This window comes from Taudactylus pleione, unplaced genomic scaffold, assembly GCF_031769625.1.
Source record: "Taudactylus pleione unplaced genomic scaffold, aTauple2 ptg000366l, whole genome shotgun sequence".
Taxonomy (NCBI): Eukaryota; Metazoa; Chordata; class Amphibia; order Anura; family Myobatrachidae; genus Taudactylus; species Taudactylus pleione.
Window position 1 is genome coordinate 860,728 of NW_028284767.1, and position 22,439 is coordinate 883,166.

The 22,439-nt window shown below is 45.4% G+C and overlaps 1 protein-coding gene across 1 annotated transcript in view; it reads left to right on the top strand.

Annotated features, from left to right (window-relative positions):
- The first annotated feature begins 6,987 nt into the window (after positions 1 to 6,987).
- LOC148508413 (sulfotransferase 2B1-like) overlaps positions 6,988 to 22,439 on the top strand; it is a 93,080-nt gene continuing 77,628 nt past the window's right edge. The window contains exon 1 of the mRNA XM_088444505.1: positions 6,988 to 7,123. Coding sequence (XP_088300631.1) covers positions 6,988 to 7,123 — 136 coding nt within the window. The remainder of the gene's footprint in view (positions 7,124 to 22,439) is intronic.

Below are 22,439 nucleotides of genomic sequence, written 5' to 3' on the forward strand. Positions count from 1 at the left end.
CAACTGCCACCAAATTTGAAGGGTCACCACTGATGTTTCTTTTTGAATGGCTGCCGGTCTGTTATTGGGTCACGACCGGCGCCGGTTTTCTACTGTGGCCGTATCTGTCCTGGCATCAGCACCCGTCTCCTAATGCTTTGTCAAGCCAGCACTGATGAGAGATCACAACTCTAGCAGCTGCTCTTTAGCTCCCAGCGCCGACTACTAAGCGGGCGAGCAGACACAGACTGAAGTGGCATAACGCTGTATACCGGCTCCAGCGAGCCCTGGTCTAACCAATATATAAGAAGGCAACTCTGAGATTAACACACACCCTGAGATGGAGTCATTAGCTGTGCGAAACAAGTTGGTAGTGGCCTATCAGATGGTGAACGTCGTGACGTCACAGGTCCTCTCCAGGACGTATCGTTCGGTATACACATAGCTGGAGCCAGGAGAACATGTCTGCTTGTTGGAATCTAGAAACTACCCAGCGAACACCCTGAGGCTAAGCTGTTTTATGCTGATGATTATCTATTTCGGATGTCTGTGATGTGAGCATTGATACAAGTAAATGTTACTTTGATTGAAATCTCACCTGAGCACCTTCCGTGTGTTCTTTCTCTCATGTCTGCTTTATCTTTTCTGTGGTTGAGGTTACGAGGAAGGTACTGCACTAATATCGTTTAAAGCTGGATGTGGACTGCTACTAATCTTTTCGTGCATAACCATTATTTCTATACATACAATATATATATCCAAAGTAGAGAGAGCATTACTCCAATTATCAAAATGCAGCAACTTCTTATTTAATATTCGTGTATTTGCTTTCAAATTTACAATTTGAAAGCAATCACATAAGTGAAACCGTCTGTGGATAATAGTGCATTGTCACACCTTTTGGACATATGGACAGCAAAGTGTTGTTTTTACTGTGTGGTGATGAATATTAAATAAGAAGTCTCTGCATTTTGAAAATTGGAGTAGTGGCCTCTTTACTTTGGATATATGAACAGCAGTAAACTCACTGCATTAGAGGTTGTACCTTTTATGATGATGAACTAATTAGTAGTGTACGTATTGCTCTATTATATCTGTGTGTATATATATATATATATATATATATATATATAGATATATATAGATATATATAGATTACATATGTGTATATATGTGTGTAATCACATTGAAAGAGTTTTCTATTTGGCAAATTTGGTGTGCCGGTCCACTTCCCTTCTTGAGCTCCTGGTGGAAACATTAAAGCTGGACATTCTGTGTATCAATATATATAATATTGTGGCAACACCAAGCTAGGTGGCGATATATAGTGAGCCATGGATTTTGTGCTGGGCTCGAGGAATCCACCCACACAGGGAACAAAAATAAGGTGCAACCACACCTAAGGGCTGCCTTGTGTACAGAGCTCAGGTGAGGCTAACGGTGCAGACCAGTCAGGTTGCATGTGGAATTAGTCTAAGGGGGACTGAGGCACCTACAGAGCCAAGTGTGCCTGGAGGCCAATGGCCTGCAGTTAGGCAGGGAGGACCACAAATCTCTAAGACTGTTTGTGTGAAGTAGTGGCAGCCTAGCCAGGCCAGGAGGCCAGTGTCCAGACATGTAAGCCAGGCAGGGAGAACCATTAAAGAGACTTTGTGGAAGTCAGGTCAGGAGGCCACGGTTATACTGTGAGAGGCAGGACTGAGGGCCTGATTCAGCGTGCACTGTGTGCAGCACCCATTCTGCGAGTGTGCAGAATGGGTCCTGGTAAGACTCATGCAAGCCCTTGAATGCCCCTGCCTGATTGACAGGCGGAGGCATTTAAGGGGTGGTGCAAGGGCGGGGTCATCCAGCGTTCCCGGAAACTGGGCATGACCGCCCAGTTTCTGGGCATGACCGCCCCATTCTTTTGGGAGTGGCCAATCCAGGGACTACGTAGACAAATGCAGGGCCTAATTCAGCAAGGATCGCAGTTGCAAAGATGCGCAATTGCAATGGGAAATGTGTTTGCAAAGGCTATGCAGACCCCGAGCACAGTGATTGACAGGAAGTGGCATTTGTAAGTGGTGATGGGGGGTGGTCGGGCAAACGCAGGCATGCCAGTGTGTTGGGGCGGCATTGCAGGGGGCGTGCATAAATTATCCACTTCAATACCATACACAGCCAGAGGCCTCATAGCGTGCGCTGAAGTAAGCAATTCCTGAGTGAGGTCTGACCTGCCTTAACTGTGCGTATGAGTCCGATGTTACTCGATATTACCGATTATTTTGCTATGTTGCCCAAGTATGCGGATGTGTGTAAGGGGAAGTGGGTAAGCTGTGATCGCAATGTGATTGCAAATATTTTAATTTCTTTGCTAATATTAGCAACTGCGGTGCATGCATTCTAGCAGAATTGCGATCCTTGCTGAATCAGGCCCACAGTCTGCTGGATGTATTGTTCAGGTACCAAGATAGGCTGTTTTGCAGGCGCTGTGACGTTCTGTTTGTTCCAAGCAGGTACAAATAAAGGGATAGCTACACCCTTACATATACATGAAAAAGAAAAGAAAATGGTAGTGCTATGATGGATGTTTCAATACACCAATCAAAGGACTGATTGAAAGAAACAATGTATTTAACAAAATCAATATTCACATATAAGTCTGCTGGGTCCACAAGCCTGGTGCCGTCCACCATCACGACCATCGACCACTGATGGCCATGATGGTGATCAGTGGCGTATCTATAATGGGTGCAGTGTGTGCCGGGCACAAGGGCCCCCGGGTCCAGGAGGGCCCCGCACCTCTCACGCTGCACCCATATTTTTTTAAACTTACCTGTCCGAGGTCCCGCGTTGGGTGTCACTGCTGCTCAGAACACCGGAAAAATGGCTGCCACGGCCATTTTCCGGTGTTCTGCGTATGTGCAGTAGACTCCGGGCATTAGAGTGTGCCCGGAGTCTACTGAATATGCACAGAATGCCGGAAAATGGCCACCGTGGCCATTTTTCCGGCATTCTGCGCTGCGCAGTAGACTTCGGGCACACTCTAGTGCCCGGAGTCTACTGATGCGCCGGTGGCTGGCCAGCTGCTTCAGTCGGCTGCCAGCCACCAGGGGGAGAGGAGGGGCCCCAACAAGGAGTGCACACGGACCCCCTCCTTTCTTAAAACGCCCCTGATGGTGATCCCAGCCTGAGACCTCCGTCGCAGTGCTGGGATCGCAAATGCAGCAGGGGCTGTCATACACCTCCTGCTGCATTTGCATTATTGCAATTGCAAAGCTGCCTGCGTGCAGCATTGCAATTGCGATCCTTGCTGAATCAGGCCCTGAGACTTTTGAAAGACCTATACATTTGCGAACTAGCCGCCCATAATAGTCAGGTATTAAGAAGTGAGTTAGTGCCCCGAAGGTTATTTTGTTCCTGAGTGCTGACAGTAAAGCTCCCTTTATTTTTATATAAACCTGAAAAGTTGCATGTGAACCCTTATTATGCACCTAGGCACTGCACCACTGGCCTCTTTACTGAGCTATTATCCCAAGTTATCACAATAAATAGTAACCTGTCAGCTCACATCGCAACCTTTGGCCAAAAATGGTGAAAACAATATTATAAGCTGTGAGGTGGTTTAAATTGACTGGAAATTATTGAGGATAATAATACTCTAGGAAGAAAAAAAAAACAATTTCTGTGATTTTAGTTTTTTTTGTAAAAAATCCAAATCCAAAGCCATTCACTGCAGTTTGGCAAATCCAAATTCAGAGCCGGAAGACGAATTAGAACCAAATCCAAATCTTTCAAAAATGGTTTGGCGCACATCCCATATATATATATATATATATATATATATATATATCATACATAGGCGGCACTCCATTGAAAAAAATGCACAACTCACATAGCTGTAGAAAGCTACGTTTCAGCGCCTTTATTGGCGCTTTTATCTAACTTAAAGGCGCTGAAACGTAGCTTTCAACAGCTACGTATGTGAGTTGTGCATTTTTTCAATGGAGTGCCGCCTGTGGATGTTATATATTGTAGTGTTTCCAGTATTGGAGGTCATTATGGAGGGCACCCGAACTGTTATTGTTTGTATCTACCGAGTGCTAGTAAGTGGAGTGTAAAATATATATATATATATATAAATCACAGGGGCTCTGCACTCACCATAATAACTAATAATAATAATAATAATAAACAGTGGGGTTTTGGATCATGTTATAATTCTGAGCAATAGAGTAGGGACTTGCAGTAAAGTGGGGTCCCGTGACAGTGGGCTGCAAGCTTAAATGCATTGATCAATTTGTGAACCAAAACCCCACTGTTTATTATGTTTATTATTATTATTAGTTATTATGGTGAGTGCAGACCCCCTGTGATTTCTATTTAAACAATGTGGTCACATACCATGTTGTACCCCAAAACTAGGAATTGTGAGTGCCGTGGATTAGTGCTTTTTGTTTATTATGATTAATTTTTATAATTAATCATTTTTGTGATCACATTTTCTCATGCACCCCTTTTAACTAGTTATCTAACTTGTGTCAGCTGTTTTCCTAGGTGCTTTGCAACAGGTGTGCTTGGTAACTGTCTCACATTTAAAAGCAAAGTTGCTGTGAGCTTTAAACCTTGATAGCATACCCTGAGTTTAACACTAATGTGATGGCTATGTCCATGTTATAATTCTGAGCAATAGAGTAGGGACTTGCAGTAAAGTGGGGTCCCGTGACGATGGGCTGCAAGCTTAAATACACTGATCAATTCATGAACCAAAACCCCACTGTTTATTATGTTTATTATTATTATTATTATTATTATTAGTTGTTATGGTGAGTGCAGAGCCCCTGTGATTTATATTTAAACAATGTGGTCACATACCATGTTGCACCGCAAAACTAGGAATGGTGAGTGCCGTGGATTAGTGCTTTTTATATATATATATATATATATATATATATACAGTCAGGTGCATAAATATTGGGACGTTGACAGAGTTTTCATATTTTGGCCTCTATTCACCACCACAATGGCTTTGAAATGAAACAAACAAGATGTGCTTTAACTGCAGACTTTCAGATTTAATTTGAGGGTAATTACATCCAAATCAGGTGAACGGTGTAGGAATTACAACGGTTTCTATATGTGCCTCCCACTTTTTAAGGGGCCAAAAGTAATGGGACAAACTAAACAATCCTAAATCTAACTTTCACTTTTTAATACTTTGTTGAAAATCCTTTGCAGGCAATTACAGCCTGAAGTCTAGAACGCATAGACATCACCAGACGCTGGGTTTCATCCCAGGTGATGCTCTGCCAGGCCTCTACTGCAAATGTCTTCAGTTCCTGCTTATTCTTGGGGCATTTTCCCTTCAGTTTTGTCTTCATCAAGTGAAATGCATGCTCAATCGGATTCAGGTCAGGGGATTGACTTGGCCATTGCATAACATTCCACTTTTTAGCCTTAAAAAACTCTTTGGTTGCTTTTGCAGTATGCTTCGGGTCATTGTCCATCTGCACTGTGAAGCGCTGTCCAATGAGTTCTGAAGCATTTGACTGAATATGAGCATATAATATTGCCCGAAACACTTCAGAATTCATTCTGCTGCTTTTGTCAGCAGTCACATCATCAATAAATACAAGGGAACCAGTTCCATTGACAGCCATACATGCCCACACCATGACACTACCATCACCATGCTTCACTGATGAGGTGGTATGTTTTGGATCATGAGCAGTTCCTTTCCTTCTCCATACTCTTCTCTTCCCATCACTCTGGTACAAGTTGATATTTGTCTCATCTGTCAATAGGATGTTGTTCCAGAACTGTAATGGGTTTTTTAGATGTTGTTTGGCAAACTCTAATCTGGTCTTCCTGTTTTTGAGACTCTCCAATGGTTTACATCTTGTTGTGAACCCTCTATATTCACTCTTGTGAAGTCTTCTCTTGATTGTTGACTTTGACACATATACACCTACCTCCTGGAGAGCGTTCTTGATTTGGCCAACTGTTGTGAAGGGGTTTTTCTTCACCAGGGAAATAATTCTTCTGTCATCCACCACAGTTGTTTTCCGTGGTCTTCCGGGTCTTTTGGTGTTGCTGAGCTCTCAGTGCGTTCTTTCTTTTTAAGAATGTTCCAAACAGTTGATCTGGCCACACCTAATGTTTTTGCTATCTCTCTGATGGGTTTGTTTTGATTTTTCAGCCTAATGATGGCTTGCTTCACTGATAGTGACAGCTCTTTGGATCTCATATTGATAGTCGACAGCAACTGATTCCAAATGCAAATGTCACACCTAGAATCAAAAAGTGGGAGGCACATATAGAAACTGTTGTAATTCCTACACCGTTCACCTGATTTGGATGTAATTACCCTCACATTAAATCTGAAATTCTGCAGTTAAAGCACATCTTGTTTGTTTCATTTCAAAGCCATTGTGGTGGTGAATAGAGACCAAAATATGAAAATTCTGTCAATGTCCCAATATTTATGCACCTGACTGTATATATCATTACTAAGTTTATTAACTGGGTTGATTCTTATGCTGGGTACACACTAGACTAGACGATATGTCGTCCGATCGGATCAAGATATTGGGCACTTTGTTTAGAATGTACACGCTATGTTGCTGATGATGCGCACTCCCGTGGGTCATCAGCGACATCCCTTATCGGCCTTACATGCAGGGCCAATGGGGGATGTCATTAGCGAGGGTCATGCTGCCGAATGCATCATGGCCGTGGCTCCATCGCTGCCCGCATCAGAAAGTGTCTATGCACTTACCGAAGCAGGCTCCCCCGCCGATTCCCGTCGCTGCAGATGTCAGACTGGGTACCCAGCCTTACCTACATACAGCTTTTAAAAAGCAAGTCCCGCTCAAGCATTAGACACCCAGAGAATCCCCTGACACAAGTTTGATATGGACAAATCCTACAATACGAGGTTATTCACAAAACCCATTAACAGAAAAAGATTTTCTAGTATTGCAATAAATAGGACCTAATATCTTGTGTGTTACTTCCTTAAGGTGAAAAATGTCTGAGAAGTACATTGATTATAAGGGAATGCTCTTCCCTTATATGGATACTACTGTAGAAGATCTCATATTTGTGGAAAATGAATTTCAAGCACAGGATAATGACATCTTTAACATCACGCATCCAAAATCAGGTAAGAATTAATTATCTCTCTGCACAGACTTTAAACAAAAATATGTATTTTTCCTAAAAAGTGCACTAGTCAAACGGATAGCCCAAAATAAAATGGTATAGTTCTCTTTGGCGCTGGTGTACCGTAAACATAGAATTCAGTTATTGATGTTTATATTCAGTTGTTGGTGTATATGAATTGGTCAGTACTTTGTGTATGTGTGTTTACATGTGTACATATATATTTTCTCGAAAAAAAGACTATTCGGCGCACATAAAGCACCATATCAATATGGTAATATGGACATAGGTATATAGTAGAGATGTGCACCGACCTCCATGTTTTGGTTTTGGCTCTAATTCGTCATCAGGTTTTGCCAAAACTGACTTGGTTTTGGATCTGTATTATTTTTTCCCAAAAATTATAAAATCAGCTAAAATCACATAGTTTGGGCCTATTTTTGCTTCTACAGCATTATTAACCTCAATAACATTAATTTCCAGTAATTTCTAGTCAATTTTGACCACCTCACAGCTCACAATATTGTTGGGTGTCTATTGTTTAATGCATTTATTCACCCATCATTGACAAGACAGAGGGTTTAACCCTAATTTAATTATTTATTCTTCTTTTTAAACTACAAATATTGTACAGGAGCAGTGTGTCTCCAATTTATTAAACTAGAATCAAAACAAATTTAGATTGCTGAGTTCTTTTTTATTTTTGCCTTTCCCTTTGTTGCTCATTGCATATCACACATAGGTGCAGCACTAAGCATAAACTCTACATATAATTATGTCTCATTTTGCAAGATTGGACCACTCGCGTGCCTAACTGCTCCTGTCCACACACAAAGCGCTACTACACACATCCCCGAGCTATAATGTACCCTGTTACTTAGCAGCAGCCTGGGGAGGTCAAGCCCGGGAGTTTGTTGGTTTCAACTATATGAACTAAGGCCCTGATTCAGAACCGGACGCTATGACGAGAGCGTACGCTCTGAATCAGGGCCCACCTCCATAATTATGGAGCGTCCTCCTGGATGCTCGTATAGCTGTGGGTCACCACCCACAGCATATACGAGCGTGCCGGTTGATGGTCGTGATGGTCTTGACCATCACGACCATCGCCACTGCGAGCCGAAGCCTGCGGTTGAGTTTCTCAACCGCAAGGCCCGGAGTGATTTTGGCTCTATCAGAGCCAAAATCACTCCCACTGACATCACTAGTGATGTCAGTGGGGCCGGCTTCTGACGGTAGGCGTTCCCTTGGGAACACCCCCGTCTGGGAGGCACGCCCCCGGCACGCCCACCAAAGGGGGCGTGCTGTCAATCAACATCGACAGCATGCCCCCTTTGATCAGACACAACGAGCGAAGGAAAGTCCTTCGCTCGTCGCGTCTCGCGCATGCGCACGACGGAGCTCCCTCCGTCATGCGCATGCACAGCGCACACCATCGACCCATCGACAGCCGCTCGCGAGTGGGTCTGAATCAGGCCCTAAGACTGGAGGGCTAAGGGCAGTGGGTGACAAGAAATGGGAGGGCAATATATATGTCCTCTTCATACATCTCTCCCAGGTGTTGGCGAGACCTACCCCTAGGCGCTGAGTCTACTCCACCTGATGGTATTTACCAGTGACCCCCTCCAAGCGGGATATGGGTTTCACTGCACCAAGTGAACAGGTCGCGGCCCCTGGGGCAGGTACCTGGAGAAATCACTGAGATAGATATGGGAGGATTATATAAGCATTTCATATGAGACGCTGAATAGTGATGGTAATCAGCACTTGATATGAGACGCTGAATAGTGACGTAATCAGCACTTGATATGTGATGCTGAATAGTGATGGTAATCAGCACTTGATATGAGACGAAGAACAGTGATGGTAATCAGCACTTGATATGAGACGCTGAATAGTGACGGTAATCAGCACTTGATATGTGATGCTGAATAGCGATGGTAATCAGCACTTGATATGAGATGAAGAACAGTGATGGTAATCAGCAATTGATATGAGATGCTGAATAGCAAAGCAACTGGGTATCCAGATGCTGACTGATTGAAGAACAGCTGTGGTGGCCAGATAATGGAACAGCGAGCAACTAGGAATCCAGATGCTAAGTAGAGATAGAACATATGGCTTAGCAACTTGATGGAGTACACTGGAGGATAGTTTTGAGCCTAGGACGCAGTTTCAGCAAATGATCACTGGAGAAGTTCCAAAGACTAAGCTTAAATAACCTTAGGTAGATGGTCATTGGCCGAATGAAGCAGCTGACTGACCACAGGCTACAGTGGAGGATACTAGTCAGATAACTTGAACCAATATGGCATCACCCATGTCCACGCTAATGGAATGAAGACACGCAGATGAGAATTCTAGCAGAACCTGGGGAGAATACTCAGCCACAACCACTCCTAGGCCTGGCATCCACATGCCTCGGAGCACAAAGACGACGACGTAGGGGTGAGTAGCGGCCAATCCCAGACTGCATCCTGACAGGAGGGAGTCAGGGACTGAGCTGAGCCCCATCTGGGGTAGACAGAGAGTGAGAGACAGCCTCCAATGAACACATGAAGATGTCCCAATGCAGACACAGTAACCAGGAAGGAGCCTGGAGAGGCTTAGCTATCAGGAATTCAATAAAAACAAACACTCATTGGAAAACCATCAAATTAAATCCATTTGATGGTGGCAAACATAGGACTGCCACCATCAAATGGTAAGAACAAAAACATTGATGGTTAGTAACCATCGTATGTCTATCCCTATGTTGAACCTGCAGGCAGACTACAGCCACCACTCCCACATCTTGCAGTGCTCCCTCTCCAGCGTGAGGTTCCCGCTCAGCCACTCACCCTCGGTGAACAGGAGGCACCTTCCATGAAAGTCAGCCAGGGGAACCACAGCAAGGAAGCTCAAAAGTAAGCCCATGAAATACAGGGTATATTGTGCAAAGAGGACATTGTTCATCATCATGTTCGGCAGCTAGGGAGGGGTGAGCATGGAGACTGCGGAAATACCACAGGTGCCCCAGTCCGCGGACATGCTGCTGATAATGCTTATAGTAGCTGCAATACAAATCTCTCATCCATGATCCTCTTGCCATTCCCCGCACATCCCAGTGGCCAGGCCCCAGCCAGCTGCAGTGGGGTTGTGGTGACACTGGTAAGATGCAGGGGGCAGGAGTGAGAAGCAGGGTGTTATGGTGAGATGCAGAGGCCTGAGGTGTGATGCAGGGGGCAGAAGCAAGAGTGAGAAGCAGGGGCCTGTGGGGAGAAGCAAGAGGATTGTGTTAAAATATAAAATGCTGTGGTGATATATACTGGGATGTAGTGAGAATCAGGAGGCTATTGCGATATGCATGGGCAGTATTAAAAAACAGGAGGCTGTTGTGAGATGCAGGAGACTGTGGTGACATGGCATAGGCTGTTATAAGATGCAGGGGACTGTGGCGAGATGAAGTTGTCATCATGCAAAGCCGGGGCAGGTCACTGGTGTGTATACACTGTGTATATATATATATATATATATATATACTGTATATATATATTATATATATATATATATGTACATATATATATATTGGAATGCATAGTAGGAAGTCAGAAGTATTTTGGTGCACATGCATCACATCCAGACGCAGGGACGCAAGCACTGTACCATCTGTCTGGACTCATACTTTGATTACATTCCGGTGCGTGATCTATTTGGTGTCCCACAGAGGGCAGGTTTTCGCCCTTTATATACATGTGCATTGGGCATTGATGTTTAGATTGTGCTGTTCCCTGTGAAGTTCACTTTTTACAAATTCAGTGCAGATGTGTGGCCCTGCCCCCTCTCTATGCACTTCTCCTCCGCTGCCTGCTTTCTGAGGGCAGTGTGGCCATCCCCAACTTTATTCTTTCAGTGTCAGCATCAGTTACTAAATAGCCAGACGCCCGCTGTGATTGAGGATATGCCAGCGTGGTGCTCCCTGTTCTGGTAACACCATCCCCAGATTTGTTAAATGCTTCAGGATCCTGGCTCCAGTATCCAGACCACCGGCATCCCAAAGGTAAGTATTGGGGGTTAGGGGAGGGTTAGGGTTAAGCACTAGTGGGAGGGTTAGGGTTAGGCGCCAGGGAGGGAGGGTTTGTGTTAGGAGTAAGGGTTAGCATTAGGTAGCTTACCTTCTAATGTCAGGATTCTGACTGTCAGGATGCTGCTGTCGGTATTCTGACTGGTGGCATCCCGACTGGCAGGATGTCACAGTCAACCCATTTAGTACATAGTGGGGATAATTATGCAATAATAAAAGAATTATCCAAACTGTCCTGATTTTTGCTGGACAGTCCCAATTTGAGGCATTGTTCAATTTGGTTGGACAAATGGGGAGGTAATTATTTAATAGGTGTGCATTATTGAAAAGTAGACAATAGGAAGGGTGGCATTCAAGCATTTCAGAATTGCTGGACACTAGGGTGTTTCCACATTGATGGCGGGGGCCGAAAAAAAATCGTGGGACCACTCGAGAAGATGACTGCCGTTTAGTTTTTCAAAATCGGATAATATCTTAGTTGGCCAACTGGCGCCTAAAGATTTTGTATTTACTACCTATGGGTATGCCCGCAAAACACCACCGCAAACTGCTTTGGCAGTGCTGATAGTGGTATACTGTGTTGTTGTTGCCCAGCCTGTCTCCAGCAGCAGTCACCGAGTGACTCGGTGGGATCGAAGGCTTGCCATTTGCCTGCTGCTTCCATGCTCATCATGCTGTGGCTGTGCTAGTAGAAGCTGCAGCAGTGCAGGGGAGAGAGGCAGGCTCTGATTGGTTGTCACTGTATCAGTGAGCCAAGCAGAGCTAGCAATGTGTCTGGTTGCTTAGCAGCAACCTAGAGAGGGGAGGTATCACTGAGGCTGACTGATTCCCAGAGACAGCATTCAATGAATACAAGATGCCCCTGATGCAAACGCACAGCCAGGAAGGAGCCAGGGCCAGTGCAGCACTGAGGAATTAAAGAAAGAGTCAACCATCGAAACACCTTTGAATAATTCCCATTTTTAGGATGGATTCAGATAAGACTCCAGCTGATTCCACTAGAAAGAAAACAACTCCCCCTCCCGCCCCCACCTCCTAACTGTCCTATTTTCGGGACCCATCAGGAGTTTGATGATACTGTTCTTCTGACTATGAAAAAGTAGTTCTTCAATTCTTTGTCATTCAACATGACATTCTATTGTATACATGTCATAACCCGTCAACTGCAGAGGTCGCTAGGGCTGTTGCTAGCAGAATTCTAGCTGTATGAACTAAAGCATCATTATCTACTGTCACCCTGCAAACCTTAGATGAGCACGTTCAGACGTACTACAAGAAACAGCGCGACACTTCCATAGTGGTGAGTCCGGGGTTGTTGCATGTATTTGTTCGCAACAAGCTGAGAGCTGCAGACAGAGGGCAACAGATACCCTACTACTGCATTTTAGATGATACTGTTATTTTGAGCGCACTTACTATTTGATACTATACAGTGAACAGGGCATGTATTAGGAGTCAAAACTATTGTATTCTGCTACTTAGCAACTAACAGTACGAAAAAAATCGCTGCTTTGCAATGGTATTCTGCGGGCATGCCTATAGGGTGTAAATACAAAACCGGTTGGCCAACTAAGATATTATCCGATTTTGAAAAACTAAACACCAATCATCTTCTCGAGTAGATCCACACATTTTTTTTGACCCTCACAATCGATGCAGAAAAATTTTCCTTTTTGAAACACTTTTCAACCCACTCTACTGGACATGCCTCCGTGATTAATATTCAAGCCTGCTTATCATGACAATAACACCCTGTTGCCGCAGTTTATGTGGACAACATAGTGGGAGGTACATTTTATGGTGTTATATTAAACAAATGCTTTATTCCAAGAATGAAGCATTTAACAACTTTTGTTCTGCTAACATATATGGGGATGTTGTTACCAGAACCGGAAGCACCACCTTTACGGTCGAAAATTAGGCACTTCCAATGGGGTTACTTTAAGTATAGGTTGCCACTCATGGGCCGGTGCTTTGTGCATGCCCCCCAGACTAATATTTGCCAGCCAGCCCCTGAGAAGAGGTTGGCAGCAGCCTGTTAATGGCAGTTGGGCAGCTTGAACTCCACATGGTAGCCAAAGAGCAGTAAGGCAGCTGCAGGACAATAAAATAAAGAACACCAGCTGCAAGCTTCTGGGACAGCAAGGAGAATGAGGTAGCCTACTTCAGGTCCCAGCTCTGAACAACAGAATGGGGTGAGTGCTATTTATGATGATATTCCTGCGGCCAAAGAATCAGACAGCCTGGAATCTGGGAGGAGCATAACTTTCCCTGGGAGCAACAGCCATTGGGCAACCCCAGTTTACCCACTTTGCGAGCAGGGATTGTTCCCCTTTCCTTGCGCAGAAGTGCCACCTCTCTGACAGAATTATGGGGGCAAGCACAGGACACGGAGGACACTGTTTATGAGCAAGACCCATCAGTAGAGAAGCAAGGTTCATCTGTTTACATGACTGTTTAGCAGCATTTCAAAGGACTTGCACAACCTCCCACATTCACCCCAGAGGGGCGGCAAAACTCATCTCAGCACAGCAGGGGTCAGAAACATGCTGATAATCATTCCAACAGGGGTTTTTATCGGTATCCGTGCTCCCCTCAATACCTATCACCCCCAAAGCATATGGTATCATCCCTGCTTCCCACAATTGCTTCCCTACACTGCTGTGGGATCTTAAATGCTGGGCATATAATGAGTTACGTTGCACCCATGCGCAGTGCGAATTTAGGCATGCATGCACGTTTTGTAACTGGAATCACTCCGCCAAGGACTATAGTAGAAAAAGGGCTGCTCGCTCACAAAAGCTACCCGCAGCATCAGGGCCTAGAAAAACAATTATTCTAGTGAACCTGAGCGGGATCCTGAAGTGGCTGGCTAAGTACCCTAAGCTCTACGAAGCAAACCTGCTGCAGGGTGGTTTAAAGGATGGTTTAAAAATTAAAAAAATAAAAGAAATCCCCCCCACGGGTAGCAGTAGGAATTTAAATTCCATCAATGAACATCACTGGTGGTTCCGACAAGATTGCAAAAGAGCTACCATTAGACAGGATGGCAGGGCTTTTCATAGCCCCTCCCCCTCCCCAATACCAGACCTGATTATTTCACCTCTTGGACTGGTCCCAAAGAAGGTACCTGGGAAGTGTAGGGTCATTCAGCACCTGTCCTACACTAAAGGTGCGTCGGTAAACAATGCTCTGGACAAGGAATAGTTGGCCCTAGGCATAGGCAAACTAAGCAATGGCCTAGGGAATTTGGAATGCCTAGAGGCATTCAAGCCCGCTTAGGGCCAGCGAAGGTTTGGGGCAGGCGGCACAGGGCACCTGCTGCCAGCTGGGGCAGCTGCTACTGCCACTGTGCATCATCCACTGTTTGATGCTGCCGTGCCCAATCGGAGCTGTCAGCTGAGCTCTGATTGGGCCCGGCATTGAGCAAACAGTGAGCACACAGGCAATTGTAGAACAGCCGGCGGCAGTTGTGACTCTGACTCTGGGCCTGATTAAGCTTTGGGAATAGAGTATGATATTGTAAGTGTGCATCTTGGTAAAACCATACTGCACTGCAAGTGGGGGAGATTTAAAATGTGGAGAGAGATTTAGTTTTGGGAGGGGTATGTCCCAGGGTTGCCGACTTTCTGTCTGCCCCTTCCTAGAGGGGGCAGCCAGGTCAGTAAATCAAGGGGGCATTGCCATTTTTGTGGGCGGAGCGGGAGTGGTCATGTGAACGCGTCATTCTGGCCCTGCCCACACTACACAATGCCGAGATTACCAGCATTGTGAAGCAGGGGCAGGTCCAAAATGAAGCGATTTGCAGAGAATCACATCACCGCCTCCCCCTGCTGTGGGTGATTCTCTTATAACTGCGGGGGGGGGGGGAATATCAGCGGCTGCCAGGAGACTTGCCTGCGTTTCCGGGGGGCCAAGAGTGGCACATGATTTTCAGGAGGGTAGGCAATTATGGTGTGTCCAACCTGCAATCTAAATTGCAGTGTAGAAATAAAGCTGTGCAGTATTTGTGGGCTACATGCAAAACCAGTATTTATCCTGCATGCAACATTTTTTTATGTATTTGCACCGTTTGCATTGCAACATGGTTTGTCCAGGTTCACATTTACTTGCAATATCGTACTCTATTCCCAAAGCTGAATCAGGCCCTCTGCACAGTGGGGGCAGTGGGCACTGGGCATCAACAAAAATGGCCGCTGGTCTCTGGAGGAAGGCTGCTGCGCATGCATAGCCCAAAATGCTCCTCCTCCCCTGGGCCTTTCTGGAGTCTAGGAGGCTGAGTCTGCACTGAGGGCATTCAGCAGGAGCTGCAATACAGCAGGGTTGGAAGCACAGACAGGTGGCCAGTTTTAAAAAGAGACTATGGGCGGGATGTAATAGAGATCGAGTCTGCTGGAGGTGCGCGATACAAACTGATCTTGATCGTTTTTTTTAAGTTGCAGTCATTTACAAGCCAAAGCTAGTTCGGCTTTGCATTGTTAATGACTGCAACTTTAAAAACACGATCGCGATCAGTCTGCATCCCGCACCTCCGGCAGACTCGATCTCTATTACATCCTGCCCCAAGTTATAAAAATGTTTTGAATAGACTTAGCTCAGCATGTAGTGAGGGGTGCTGAGCTGACTGCTGTGAGGGGTGCTGTGTGCTAGCTAGGTGAGGGGTGATTGGTGATGGGTGTTGGGTATGGCTGTGATCTGTGCTGCTGGGTGAGGAGTGCTATGCTGGGAGAGGACAGAGGGGTTCTGTACGAGGGGTGCTGTGCTGGGTGAGGTGTCCTTGAGGAGCATTGCTGTGTGGGAGAGGGGTGATGGGTGTTGTTGGCTGTCTCTGTGATCTGTGCTGCTGGGTGATGGGTGCTGTGCTATGAGACAGGGAGAAAAGGTGCTGGATCACAGGCAGAATTAGCGGCAGTGCAGCCGGTACATTGCACTGACCTGGCACACCGCAATGAAGGGGCCCGCAGCAGGCAACGGTATAATGAGTCTGAATGACTTATTTTTACCCTGTTCACCTCTGCACCGTGGCCAGTAACAAAGGAGGATGCCTGGATAGTTGTATATTTTGTGCGGTTAGCACGTGTTTCTTTAACAATAAAAAATAAGCTATAAATCAATGTTTAATTTTTGGTATCCATGTATACACACTTAAGCTTGGTGGTGGGATTATCTGATAGGGGCCACCAATGAAATCATGCCTAGTCCATCAAATTGCTTAGGGCCAGCTCTGGGATAAGGAGCAATGTTCAGTACAGTACCAATCACTTGACTGGTTTGTCAAAATAGTTAGAAAGCAGGGCAAGGGAGCGCTCATGGCAAAGCTAGACATTGAGTTAGTGGGTTGTTGCCCATGCATCCAGATAGCTTCAGGCTCATAGGTTTCTATTTTGATGGATATATTTTTCTGGATAAGTGTTTGCCCATGGGTTGTACCATCTCGTGCACATTTTTTAAGCTTTTAGCTCTTTTAGCTCTTTCCTGCAATTGTGCTTCGAAGAATGCATGGGGTAAAGGGCGTCGTGCATTCATTCTAGGTGACTTCCTGGTGGTGGGACCACCGGGTCAGATCAATGCAGCTGGCTACTGAGTGAGCTTCAGAGCATGCTGAGGAAATTCAGCGTTCCCATTGCGCAAGATAAACGGAGAGTCCCAAGGCAGTAATATTCTTCTTGGGCATCGAGATTGACACAGAGAGACTCGAGTGCAGGCTCCCCGCGGCCAAAGTTGAGAAGCTAAGTAGAGAGATATGCTATTGCATCAGTGCCAAGAAGGACATGTTAGGGCAGATACAATCATTGTTAGGCAGGCTTTACTTCGCATGCAGGATGATCCCCATAGACAGGATCTTTAAAAAGGCGGTTGGAGCAAGCCACCATGGTCATTAAGAAAAAGCACCAATTATACGCATTTCCAAGGAGTTAAGAGAAGACCTGCAGGTGTTGGAGGATTGCATCATACGTTTCAACAGTGTGCGAATTTGGCCTAAGGCAGTGTTGTTCAATCATGCTTTGCAGTTAATCACAGACATAGCAGGGGCAATGGGTTTGGGGCATATTTGCAAGGAGAATGGTGCACCAGGCAGTGGACAACCAAATGGGTAGTTACTGGGATAACCAGGAATTTGGCAGCCTTGTTCCCAATGGTGGTGGCTGTGGATGTTTGGTGCCACAGGCTGGCCAACAGTCATATCCACTTTTGGTATGGTAACATGGGGGTAGTGCAGGATGTAATGATGAGAGTGCATCATCCCCACCAGTCACCAGGCTGCTGAAGAGATTAGTGGCAGTTTGCCTGCACCACAACATCACATTCAAGTTAAAGCATGTGCCTGGAGATAAAAACCTGACAGCAGATATCCAGGCAGAACTGGGAAGTTTTTAGGATGGCAGCACCGCAGGCTAGTTCAACAGGCCTAACATGCCCCAACCATCTTTGGCAGATAGTTGAGCCAATTTAAGTGTCTCGGAATGATACCCGGCACCAAAGATGTGGAAATCGTACAAGACTGCATGGGAAAAGTGGCAGCAATTTCAATCTATGAAGATTTCGGAGGGTAAGGCCCATGGCAGCAAATGATGGCAATCTTTACCAAGCTCAGAAGATAGCAGGTGTCCAGGGCTAGGGTAAATACCATGCTGGCCGGTATCTCCTTTTTTGCTAAGTTAGCGGGAAGGAAGGATGAGATAAAATCTTTTATAGTCCGTACAATAATGAAGGGATGGTCAAGGACAGAGACAAGGAAACAAGACATTAGGGAGCCAGAGACAATAGAAAGGCTAAGGAAACTGCTATGTGTAGAGCCAAGGGTTTGTAACAATGAGGCCAAGTCAATCTTATTCACAACTGCCTTTATCATAGCATTTAGCTGAGCTTTTAGAGTGAGCGAGTTAGTTGCAGGTTCAAAGTGTTCACAGGTAACAGACTTGCAACATGCGAATGTAGTGGTAACCGAGGCCATGGTGTTATGCAAAATAAACAGATCCAAAACAGACCAGGTTGGCAAGGGGAGATAGGTGTGCAGTTATGGAGGCATATGGATGCGTCCATCTGCCCAGTGACTGTGATCAGGGCATTCGTAGACGTGAAGCCGAGGGGTGGGGTGAACTTTCTCGTCCACAAAGATGCATTGTCAATAACCAATTCATTTAGGATAGGTGCAGCAGTTAGAGGGGGATGCACAGTGGAGGACATTAAGGTGTTGAGCAGGTAGAGGTCTAATAGCTACAAAGCATATGTCAGACCCATCACTGATCGATCGGCAAACAACTAATTATCTTCCAAATCTCAGGTGCACAACTCCTAATTATTGATAATATATAAATGCAATACAATTTTGCAATCAATACAGGTTATGGGCCTACCCACCATATCCAGGTAACCTCTTTAGGGTAGGTCCCTAACATACTAAGGTTCAAATCCAGAGCGCAGGACCCCCCCAAACTGGCCCAGCTAAGCTGCCCCAGGGCACCGTCATAGTAAGAAACTGTTTGTTTAATATACATGTACTTTTATGTATTCATTATTTATATGCAGCTGTGGCCTGCTCTTAACTATCTCTTTACACTGCACTTTTCTTTCTATGGCGGTGCCCTGGGGCAGCTTAGCTGGGCCAGTTTGGGGGGTCCTGCGCTCTGGATTTGAACCCTAGTATGTTAGGAACCTACCCTAAAGAGGTTACCTGGATATGGTGGGTAGGCCCGTAACCATGGCCATGATTATGCTAAAAACCACTATTGATTGCAAAATTGTATTGCATTTATATATTATCAATAATTTGGAGTTGTGCACCTGAGATTTGTCTGTTTCTGTGCCTGCAATTAGTCTCATCAGGTAGCACCTCCCATCATATATATAGTCAGGGTGTGCAGTCCAGGAATCTTTCCCATATACTCCATTTAATGTGCTTTATTGCACATCTGATGGAAAGGAGACGCCCTCAGTCTGGATTAGCACCCCTTCCTTATTGGTTTAAAAGCATGGAATCTGGTAATGTATATGCACACTGGTATTAGGTAAAATTCTAGGTAAGTCCTACAAGTTATATACTGTAGTGTAACTTTGGTTCATTTTTGGGGCGTGGGTCCCCCTGGATTGCTTTGGTTGATCTGTTTCAGGGCACCGCATTATAACACATTTTTCTTTCATAACACATTTTAACTTTTCACTGTTTGTTTAATATACATGTACTTCACTTTTTTATTTTCATTCTTTATATGCAGCTGTGGCTGCTCTTAACTATCTCTTTACACTGCACTTTTCTTACTATGGCGGTGCCCTGGGGCAGCTTAGCTGGGCCAGTTTGGGGGGGTCATGCGCTCTGGATTTGAACCCTAGTATTTTAGGGACCTACCCTAAAGAGGTTACCTGGATATGGTGGGTAGGCCCATAACCTTGGCCATGATTATGCTAAAAACCTCTATTGATTGCAAAATTGTATTGCATTTATATATTATCAATAATTTGGAGTTGTGCACCTGAGATTTGTCTGTTTCTGTGCCAACTAATTATCTTCCACTCTTCCCCTCTCCCCCCAATATCAACAGGATGCAGCGGTTCGAGGTGTATATGGATTGATAAGCATTCCCACATTTATTGGGCGTCAAACAAAACTGCTCCCAGACCTTACGGGAGGCAGCTAGGGCTCCCAGACAGAGGTGGGAAAGTTTTCTGGTTTGGACAGAGGGGACTGAGGTGGCACAATCTAGCAGTGTCTTTACTACTCGCTGAAAAAGTGTGAGGAAGACCGGACGCAATAGTGTTGCATCCTAGGGAGTAATGACCTGGGGAAACTGAAGTCCCTTGACTTAATCAGAGTTATATGAGCAGACATAGAAAGACAGAGGGCATTTACATGAGGGATGGGGTTCATTTGTCAGATGTTGGTATTAATCTGTTTAACATCGCGGTGCCCTGGAGGTTCAGGAATATGGTAGGTTGCAGGGTGGGGATTTCATTACTCAGGCATGCCTGAGAACCTCAATTGTTGGGAAAAAACAGTGCACAAGGCAGAGCTAATGGGGGAGCCAGCAGAGGTTTGCACAATCTAGGAGTAGCTTTACTACTTGCTGAAAAAGTGTCAGGAAGACCGGACGCGATAGTGTTGCATCCTAGGGAGTAATGACCTGGGGAAACTGAAATCCCTTGACTTAATCAAAGTTATATGAGCAGAGATAGAATGGATAAAAGTGCGTTGATATGTGGCAAAAATGATCTGGTCCAGCATCATCCCATGGCTGGTCTGGTATGGCGCCTGGAGAGGGGTGGATATAGAGAGGGCCTGGAAAAGAGTTAACGCAGCGGTTGTAAGGTTGGCCACCACTCTGGGGTGAAGTATCATTCTGCACAAGGATATCAGCAAAAAGACAGAGGGCATTTACATGAGGGATGGGGTACATTTGTCAGATGTCTGTATTAATCTGTTTAACATCGCGGTGCCCTGGAGGTTCAGGAATATGGTAGGTTGCAGGAAGGGGGCTTCATTACTCAGACATGAGAACCTCAATTGTTGGGAAAAAGCAGTGCACAAGGAAGGGCTAATGGGGGAGCCAGCAGAGGTTTGCAGAGTCACCCTCTGTGAATGGTTACACGCCCAGCTCCAGCCTTGGATGGTTGGGCCCGTGGGCTGCGCACCAGGCGAGAGTGATATGGGTCAGGGAGCTCGTTCTCTAGGGGTAATTTGTTGTGGTGCCTATTAGGTAGGCAGGGCACACCCCAGGAAAACTCTGTCCGTGCCCTGCAACCTTGTAAGGCAGTTGAAATACTGTAAAGCTGTGTCCAGAAATTTAGATCCAAACCGTGCCTCTAAGTCTAATTTATTCTGGGTTACTGAGCATAGAGCGGGACGCCTGTAGGACGACCTATGCCTCTTATCTCTCTCTTAGTGATCTGCCTGTCTGTATCAGTTTGTCTCTCACATAGCTGCCTCTTTCTTCACATGTCACTCTCTCACCTCTCAACCTTCCTTTATTACTTTCAGCATTTCAATTCTGCCTCACTCTCAGGCTGTATGGTACTCAGCAGAAGTTTGCCAGGCATAGAGAAATGTTACCAAGCATCTAACCTTCCCCAGCGATACAGACAGAAAGAAATAAAAGCTATGCAATTAATAATAACACCTAAATAAAGAGAACCAGGTGCGCTAATTAGGCAAGTGTCAGAGTCTCCTATACCCTCAGCTGCTGACCCAAAAACAGGGGATTCCTGCCTATATCCCCTAATTGGATTGCAAGAAAAAAAGATTGTTTAAAGGGTCTGTGCTAGGGGAGACCTTTTGAAAAATCTTTTTTTCTGATAATAACACCTGCAGGTCTGCCAAAGAGTACCGGTTTCAAAGCTGTGTACAAGCACAGCCTGTCACTGCCCCAGGTGGGGAACAGTCCAAGTGAGGTCTATGGCCAATCCACTCCTGACCCAACAATCTCTTGGTGGCCCTCCTGAAACCCACTTATGGCATTCCCTACCATGCCCAATCAATCTCCCCCAAAGCCTTCAAACTTTTAAATGCTATCTAAAATAAAAACTCCTTATTAGAGCTTATCTTGCTTCAACCTGCTCTACCCACACTAATTCACCCTCATAACCATCAGTGGGCTTGATTGTGCACTGCTGAACGCAGATTCCCGATGTTTGGGAATCTGCGCAGATGCCAGACCCGTTCTGCGCATGTGCAGAATGGGTCTGCGAGGCCACACGCCAACTGGCAGCAGACTGTCAGTGATTGATAGTCTGCTGCCGTTTGTGGGCGGGGAGGGGGCGGTGATGCCCATTTCCTGAAACAGAGGCGTGTCACTGCCATTGCGGGGGGAGGGAAGAAGCCAGGAACTCCATCGGCTGGCGGAGATTTCCATGGGTCACAGCAGCTGGCCGATGGTACGGAGATTAACCAATGCTGCATTGGACAACACAGTTTGGTAAGTAATGCACAGGAGGCACAAGGACTCCTGCTGCATTACTATATCAGCAAGGATCGAAATCGCACAGCTGCCTGTGTGCATACATCATATCTATAGCCTGTGTGCTGCTTTGCAATTACAATATGTACAGAATCAGGCCCATTGTAGTTATATTACTGTATATTTCAATTAAAATGTAAGTACTTTCTCCTCAACAGGGACCTCACTTGTTTTAATTTCTGCATGTACTTTATTTACCTTGTACGTCCCTGTTTTACATATTTCCCTACTATTTGGTGCCATAATAATAATATTAATAATAATAATAATAAATAATAATATTGTACTCATAGAGGTACAGGTTG